The 8,960-nt window shown below is 34.5% G+C and overlaps 1 protein-coding gene across 1 annotated transcript; it reads left to right on the forward strand.

Annotated features, from left to right (window-relative positions):
• The first annotated feature begins 3,639 nt into the window (after positions 1-3,639).
• LOC104105223 (viridiflorene synthase-like) lies at positions 3,640-6,412 on the forward strand. The gene is made up of 7 exons (XM_070192175.1): positions 3,640-3,765; positions 4,371-4,650; positions 4,734-5,112; positions 5,193-5,411; positions 5,502-5,640; positions 5,746-5,991; positions 6,104-6,412. Exons 1-7 carry the CDS (start codon positions 3,655-3,657, stop codon positions 6,398-6,400), a joined length of 1,671 nt encoding a protein of 556 aa, XP_070048276.1. The 5' UTR covers positions 3,640-3,654; the 3' UTR covers positions 6,401-6,412.
• The last annotated feature ends 2,548 nt before the right edge of the window (positions 6,413-8,960 follow it).

Genomic DNA, 8,960 nt, shown 5'->3' on the forward strand with positions numbered 1-8,960 from the left:
AAATCAAAAGAGAAATTGTGTGAAAAGTTTTATCATTATCTCACTTTGATCCACGTACCCTTATATGTAATTAGGAGGTCCAGAAGATCATCCATTTACAGAATATAGAAAATCAAATGCCAGACGCATTTACTGATTTAAAAAGGATAACTAAGTCGCATATCCCTGCAGAGAATGTGCCTATCCAAATTAATGTTCCAGCAGGACCATCTACTAGCATAAGGGCTAGTGAACCTAAAGCACGCCTGAAGCGTGGTAGACCTTTGGGTTCTAAGGACCGAAATCCTAGAAAAAGAAAATCGACAAATGATCAAAATGATATTATGAAGGGATCTCCTGAAGAGACCCAAGATCTGATTAGTTCTGAGATTCATGAAGAAATCAATGAACCCGAGGCTCAAGTGAGTGAGGAACTTTTATTAAGTTCTACTGGTGATGAGATTAATTTAAATCGATCTGAAATAATGGTGGATAATATTTTTGCTTATAATGTTGCACTTAACATTATACAAGATAGTGAGGATTTTGAACCCCGATCTGTCGAAGAATGTCGATAAAGATATGATTGGCCCAAATGGTAAAAGTCAATTCAATCGGAATTGAAGTCACTTGCTAAAAGAGAGGTCTTTGGATCAGTAGTCCAAACACCTGCTGGTATAAAGTCAGTTGGTCATAAATGGGTTTTTGTGCGAAAAAGGAATGATAAAAATGAAGTTGAAAGATACAAGGCTCGCCTTGTTGCACAAGGATTCTCACAACGACCTGGAGTCGGTTATGAAGAAACATATTCACCAGTTATGGATGCCATAACATTTCGATATCTCATCAGTTTAGCCTTACGTGAAAGGCTTGAGATACATCTAATGGATGTGGTTACAGCTTATCTGTATGGGTCACTTGATAATGAGATTTATATGAAAATACCCGAAGGATTTAAAATGCTGAAGCATATTCAAAATCTTGGGAAATGTACTCAATCAGATTACAAAGATCTTTGTACGGTTTAAAACAATCTGGGCGCATGTGGTATAATCGCCCCAGCGAATATTTGCTGAAAGAGGATTACACAAATGATGTTATTTGTCCATGTAGTTTTATCAAGAAAATGGCTTCAGAATTTGTTATACTTGCTGTTTATGTTGATGACATAAATCTTGTTGGAACTTCAGAAAAGCTCCAAAAGACAATTGAATATCTTAAGAAAGAATTTGAGATGAAAGATCTTGGAAAGACAAAACTGTCTTGGTCTGCAAATTGAACATTTAACAGACGAAATCTTTATCCATCAATCTGCTTATACAGAAATGGTCTTAAAATGCTTTTACATGGACAAAGCGCACCCATTGAGTACACCAATGGTTGTTCGATCACTTGAAGTGAATAAAGATTTGTTCCGACCTCCAGAAGAGGATGAGGAACTCCTTGGTCCCGAAGTACCCTATCTCAGTACAATTAGTGCACTAATGTATCTTGCTAATGCTACAAGGCCTGACATAGCATTTTCTGTTGATTTACTAGCAAGATATAGTTCTTCTCCTACACAGAGACATTGGAACGAGATTAAGCATATATTGCAATATTTAAAGGAAACTCTTAATATGGTTTTTTTTTATGCTAATAAAGATAGTACATATCTTGTTGGTTATGCAGATGCATGTTATTTATCTGATCCCCCATAAAGCTAGATCTCAAATAGGGTACGTTTTTACATGTGGAGGTACTATCATATCATGGCGCTCCACAAAACAATCTATTGTTGCTACTTCTTCAAATCATGCTGAAATAATAGCTATTCATGAAGCAAGTAGGGAATGCGTATGGTTGAGATCAATAATTTATTTTATTCGAGAAAAATATGGTTTGAAATGTGAGAAAAGACCCACAATTTTATACGAAGACAATGCTGCATGCATAGCCCAATTGAATGGAGGATTTATAAAAGGATATAGAACGAAACACATTTCACCAAAATTATTCTACACAAACGATCTTCAGAAAAATGGTGACATTGATGTGCATCAAATCTGTTCAAGTGATAATCTAGCAGATTTATTTACTAAATCTTTACCAACTTCAACTTTTGAGAAGATGGTATACAAGATTGGAATGCGGGGACTTAAATATTTGAAACAAGGTTTTCATCAGGGGGAGTAAAATATGCTATGTACTCTTTTTTCCTTACTAAGATTTTTTCCCACTGGGTTTTCCTTATAAGATTTTTAATGAGGTAGTTAGCAATACGTATTACTAAATATGTGTACTCTTTTTCCTTCACTAGGATTTTTTTCCCACAGGGTTTTACCTAGTAAGGTTTTAACGAGGCACATTATCTTTTAATGAACATCCAAGGGAGAGTGTTATGAATATATTATATTATGGATGTTCATTTAGTACTCCGTTGTAAATAAGCTTCTTGAAAATTTTTATCCATATGAGACTCCGCCGTAAATATGTTTATCTATTTAGTACTCTATTGGAAATAAGTCTCCTGAAGAAGCTTATCCTTTCGGTACTCCGTTATGGATAAATATTACCCGTGATAGAAGATTATCTATATTTGGCACAACAACTTAGAGTAGCAGCTTACAAGCAACTTACACAGCAGCTTGTAGTAGCAACTTACACAGCAGCTTCCTTTCTTCTATAAATAGAGGAGAATTCAGTTCATTATGTACAAAAGTTTGAAAGTTGAATAAAATATCAATCTCCCTCTATATTTGTCTTCAGTTTATTTCTTTTATAGTCTTTATTTTATAACAATATGTACTTACTTTAAAGAAAAGGAACCGGTTCATATTTCGTTTGATGGAGGTTGGTTTTATTTGCATCATATTTCACATCTCATATTCCGGTTAATATTTTTGCTTTCTTAAACAAAAGAAATCGGACGTTGTTCTAAACACAGAATACACTCCGTATATGACCTTTTAGAATAACGATAATGTATTAATCATCTTTAAATATTAGAAACTTTCTCATTCAATAAGAAGTTTCTTCAACGGCCTGTTCAAATATTTATTTCTATAAATTAAAGAGATGAAAATTCTTGATTCTTTTCTTACTTTACATGCTTATTAAAAAAAATAAAAAATAGTTTCACCTATATTAATCTATTAGAATTTGAAGAATTAATCAAAAATAATAAGTAAGATTTTTTGAAATATTTTACTATATATTTTAAAATGCAATAACGTGTTTTATTAGTTTATATTATAAGCTTGGAAATTTTTTGACACTATCATATTAAGTTGACTAACTTTTTATAATAAGCCTCATCCAGTGATCTAAAAAATAGAGTAATAACTTAAACCAATAGTATATACTGTTTCTTTTTGTTTTTTACACTGATATTTACTCTCCCATGACTAGTAAAAAAAGAAGAAGTTTTCAAGTGCTCTATAGTCAAGTAAGGCAACAGAGGATACCTGCTGCAACAAGAATTTCAAAAGAGAAATAATTAATTAAGGATGTTTGCATACTACTGAAAAAGACTCTCGTCAGTATAAATACCCATACATTCTTTTCCATTTCGATCATCACTTAGCTTGTTCAGTTCTCTGCGCCAAGAAATAAAAGATAAAAGCAAAACAAAGGAAAAAAAAAACTCTTTAACTTGCATTTAATTTCCACTAGCTTATATCCAGTTTTCTAGAAATGACCCAAGCTGCCCTCATTAACAACGATGAGCAGATTGTTCGTCCAGTTGCCAATTTCTCTCCAAGTCTTTGGGGTGACAGTTTCCATTCATTCTCTGTTGACAATCAGGTATTTATAAAATCTTCTCTATTAGTTTTGAAGTAACTCCTTGGAAATATTTGGTATACATCATAGGCGGAGCCAAGATTTGAAGCTTATAGGTTCAGGATTCAAGTTCTTTTAAGTTACTGGGTTCTAACTTAATAATTTGTGTATATTCAATGAATTTCTTAAAATAAATATAAGGTTTGAACAAAAACTACTGGGTTCGGCTGAATTCGTAGCGAAAAAGCTGGCTCCTCCCCTGGCTGACATACGTACCTTTCATTTGAAATAAGTACTGCCAGCTAAATTTTTTTTTTTTTGGGTATTAAAATGATGGCGCTTTTTGATTTTTAAGACTCGAACAATTATCTTAACAAGACAATATTTAGATACTTGTAAACGAAAGAAGTACTATGCAACTTGTGGAACTAGTTTGAAATTTCCAAGATATTAGTTTAAAATGAAAAATTTAGTGGGCGTTTGGACATAAGAATGGTAAAATTGCGAAAAGATGTGGAAAAAAAAAATTCTAAACGAAAATAATATTTGAGTATTAAAGTTATGTTTGAATATGAATACAATTTTTTTAGTTGAACATATATGAATGAAGTTAATAAATACATTTACAGGTAGCAGAAAAATATGGTCAAGAGATTGAAACATTGAAGGAGGAAACAAAGAGTATGTTGGCAGCAGCTTGTGAAAGATCATTGGCTGAAAAGCTGAATCTGATAGACACTGTTGAGCGACTTGGCTTAGCTTATCATTTTGAGAAACAAATAGATGACAGGTTGGATCAGATTTATAAAGAAGATCCAAACTTTGAAGGTCATGAGTACATTAATGATTTGTACACTTGTGCCCTTCAATTTCGAATGTTGAGACAACATGGTTACAATATCTCCCCAAGTAGGTCCATTACATATTCTTACACCAATGTTTCAACTTTTGCTGCATGAAAACTAATCTTTTGTTTTTTATTCATGATCCAGAAATTTTCAGCAGATTCCAAGACGCAAACGGCAAATTCAAGGAGTCTCTTAGTCTTAGTAAAGATGCAAAGGGTCTATTGAGCTTATACGAAGCTTCACATGTACGGACACATGGAGAGGATATTTTGGAAGAGGCATTTGCTTTTGCCACTGCTCATCTTGAATCTGCAACTCCACATTTGAAGTCACCTCTGAGTAAGCAAGTGATGCATGCCCTTGAGCAATCTCTGCATAAAAGCATTCCAAGAGTGGAGACGCGTTACTTCATCTCTATCTACGAAGAGGAGGAACTGAAAAATGATGTGCTACTTCGATTTGCTAAATTGGATTACAACTTACTTCAGATGTTGCATAAACAAGAACTTAGCCAAGTATCAAGGTACAATGATATGTTTTACGTAAAAAACATATAAATTATTTGTTAATAATAATTTCTCATATTCTAAGGTTATTTTGTAGGTGGTGGAAAGATTTGGATTTTGTGACAACACTTCCATATGCTAGGGATAGAGCTGTTGAATGCTACTTTTGGACGATGGGGGTGTATGCTGAACCTCAATATTCTCAGGCTCGTGTCATGCTTGCTAAGACTATAGCAATGATTTCGATAGTAGATGACACATTCGATGCTTATGGCATTGTAAAAGAACTTGAGGTCTACACTGATGCCATACAGAGGTATAAACTTGTGTTTCCACAGTTTATGAATTTATTAGATGTTTTCTTAAATGGGAAACTTACTATATGTTAAATTTTTTAATGTATTAGGTGGGATATTAGTCAAATTGATCGACTCCCAGACTACATGAAAATCAGTTTTAAGGCTCTTATAGACCTTTATGAAGATTATGAAAAGGAATTGTCAACGGATGGCAGATCCTATGTTGTCCACTACGCGAAAGAAAGAGTATGACTCCCTGATTTATATATAACAAATCACCTGTATTTTCCTTATTTTTCTTTATGATGTATAGATTAATTTTTGAATGTCGTCTTTGTTTGTGTTAAATAGATGAAGGAAATTGTGAGAAATTATTTTGTTGAAGCAAAGTGGTTCATTGAGGGATATATGCCACCTGTTTCTGAGTATCTTAACAATGCATTAGCTACTAGCACATATTACTTGCTAACTACAACATCCTACTTGGGAATGAAATCAGCTGCCAGGGATGATTTTGAGTGGTTGGATACGAACCCTAAAATTTTGGAAGCCAATGTAACATTATGTCGAGTTGTAGATGACATTGCCACATATGAGGTACACATCAATCGCATTACATTAAATTGAAGCATCTTATATGATTGTTGCACTTAAAAATATATAAGTCGATTTTGTACTTATACTACGTACATTGTAATTGCTATTTTAGGTTGAGAAGGGTAGGGGCCAAATTGCAACAGGAATTGAGTGTTATATGAGGGATTATGGCGTATCAACAGAAGTAGCAATGGAAAAATTCCAAGAAATGGCTGAGATTGCATGGAAGGATGTGAATGAAGGATTTCTTCGACCAACTCCTGTTTCTACAGAAATTCTCACTCGTATTCTCAATCTCGCTCGTATTATAGATGTCACTTACAAGCACAATCAAGATGGATACACTCATCCAGAAAAGGTTCTAAAACCTCACATCATCGCTTTACTGGTGGACTCCATTAAAATCTAAATCATTGAGTGATTTTTTCATCTCGGTGATCGTTTTATTTTTATTTTTAAATAAGCAACTTGAATCTCCTAGTTTTGTTCAAACCATGTGTTGTTCTTGACGTTTGAATAATAGTATAATTTTTTTTGCCTAACTTGGTTCTTCTGTTTGTTAAATTAACTATTGGTTGTTGCTGAAAAAAGTAAACGTAAAATATGTGATACAATACTTAAGCGCCACATATAATTAGCTCGTGTATCAGCAGCAAAAGAAAACCCGAAATCACTTTTTAGATAATTATAGTGTTTTCAGGATAATTTGTACGTGTTTTGTCAGTGAAAGATGTCACTTATTAGAAACACACACTTAAACCACTTCTTCAACAAATAGCTTTTCGAAAGAAAAACATTTACAAAAACTTCTTGAGGAAACTTAAACAAACACATTTTTAGAAAAACTCTTTGCAATATATCAAAGAATTTTCCATGAACAAAACGCCACAAATCGTCACATAATGCACTAGTTTTCCTATCCTAATTATTTATTTGGTTTATTTAGCTTGCTAGGTCTATCCGTTTGATCATGAGAAATTGTGAAATTAATGAGAGAAATGTGAGCTCCAATGGAGTAATCAGAGGATGTAAAGGAAAGAGAGCATGAGTGAAGCTTCTAGAAAGGGGAGCTGAGCTCTTAATTAATCAAGTCAAAAATAAAATGTACAATCTCACTTCTTACTTATAAAATGTGCTAACACCTAGTCTAACCCACTAACTCATTACGGCTGTTATTTACCATGTGACATCCCACTAACTATATTCCACCAACTACTGTACAAGTGATTAACAAAGGAATAAATACAATACAATGAGTAATCTCAACACCCCCCTTAAGTTGGAGGTGGGGCTCACTGCCAACTTGCCAAGGAGTGTGGAATGTTTGATCCCTATCAAAGATTTGGTAAAGATATCAGCTAACTGGTCATTTGTAGAGATGTAGTGTAAGGAGATCAATCCTTCCTGCAATTGGTCTCGTACAAAATGACAATCAACTTCAATGTATTTTGTACGCTTATGAAACATGGGATTCTTTACTATATGTAGGGCATCTTGACTGTCGCAAAATATGGGAATTGGTAAGGATAGTGGAACAATGAGCTCAGTAAGAAGCCTGGCAAGCCAGACAAGTTCTCCAACAACCATTCTAGTTGATCTGTACTCAGCTTCTGCAGATGATAAGGAAATAGTAGATTGCTTCTTAGGTTTCCAACTAATGTGGCTGTCTCCAAGTAATACAATGTAACCACTGACTGATTTTTTGGATTGGGGACAGGTTGCCCAATCTGAATCACAGAAGGCTTTCACTCTGTAGTCTGCATCATTAGTAAGGAAAATTTCCAAGGTTGAGTCACCTTTCAAGTACCTTAGAACATGATATGCAACCTTCAAGTGTGGCTCCCTGGGACTCTTCATGAACTAACTAAGATGTTATATACTATAAGCAATTTCTAGCCTGGTATTAGTAAGGAAGTTAAGTTTCCCAATCAGCTTCCTATAATATGAAGGGTCTGTCAATAGGGCTCCTTCATTAGCTTTCAGCTTCATAGATGAGTCTAGAGGAGAAGATATAGGGGGACAATCTATGCAACCAAACTTTTTCAAAAGATCCATAGTGAACTTCTTCTGTGACATCAAAACTCGTTTGTCTGTGTATTGAACCTCTAAGCCTAGGAAGTAATGAAGCCTTCCCAGGTCTTTTATCTTGAATGTGTTGTGCAAAAAATCTTTCAAGGACTCAATCTCTTGCAAAGTGAGTACCTATGATAAGAACATCATCTACATAGACAACCACAAACACTACTGATCCTTCAGTCTTTTTATAAAACATAGAGTAATCAAGAATTGAATGAGTATATCCCATAGAACATAATGCTTCGGCTAATTTCTCATACCAGTGTCTGCTTTCTTGTTTGAGTCCATACAAGAACTTGTTTAGTTTACACACTAAGCCTACCCTTTCCACAACTAGCCCTGGTGGCACCTCCATGTACATTTCTTCATGGAGATCTCCATGGAGAAATGCATTGTTGACATTCAACTGCAAAACTTGCCATCCTTTCTTGACTGCTATTGCTATCAAAGCTCTCACAGTTGTCATTTTCACTACTGGTGAGAAGGTCTTTGTATAATATATCCTAGCATGCTGTGTGTAACCCTTTACCACTAATCTTGCTTTAAATCTTTCTATACTTCCATCTGTTTTATGCTTGATTTTATACACCCACTTACACCATATTGCCTTCTTTCCAACTGGAAGGGGAACTAAGTCCGAGGTCCTATTTGCATATAGTGCTTGGAACTCCTAATTCATTGCTGCTTGCCAAGCAGTTTTCACAGCAGTTTCCTCATATGAACTAGGTTCACATTCATGTGAGGCGGATTCCATCAAATGCTGACTTGTGGAATTTAGAGCATTGAAGGGATTATGATGAAGTCTGGGTGCAGAGGTGATAAAAGAAAAAGGATGATGTAATTTGGATGTCATTAAAAGAAGGGGACTGGTCTTGGTGAGTATGATGTAATTT

This window comes from Nicotiana tomentosiformis, chromosome 12, assembly GCF_000390325.3.
Source record: "Nicotiana tomentosiformis chromosome 12, ASM39032v3, whole genome shotgun sequence".
In the NCBI taxonomy this organism is placed as follows: domain Eukaryota; kingdom Viridiplantae; phylum Streptophyta; class Magnoliopsida; order Solanales; family Solanaceae; genus Nicotiana; species Nicotiana tomentosiformis.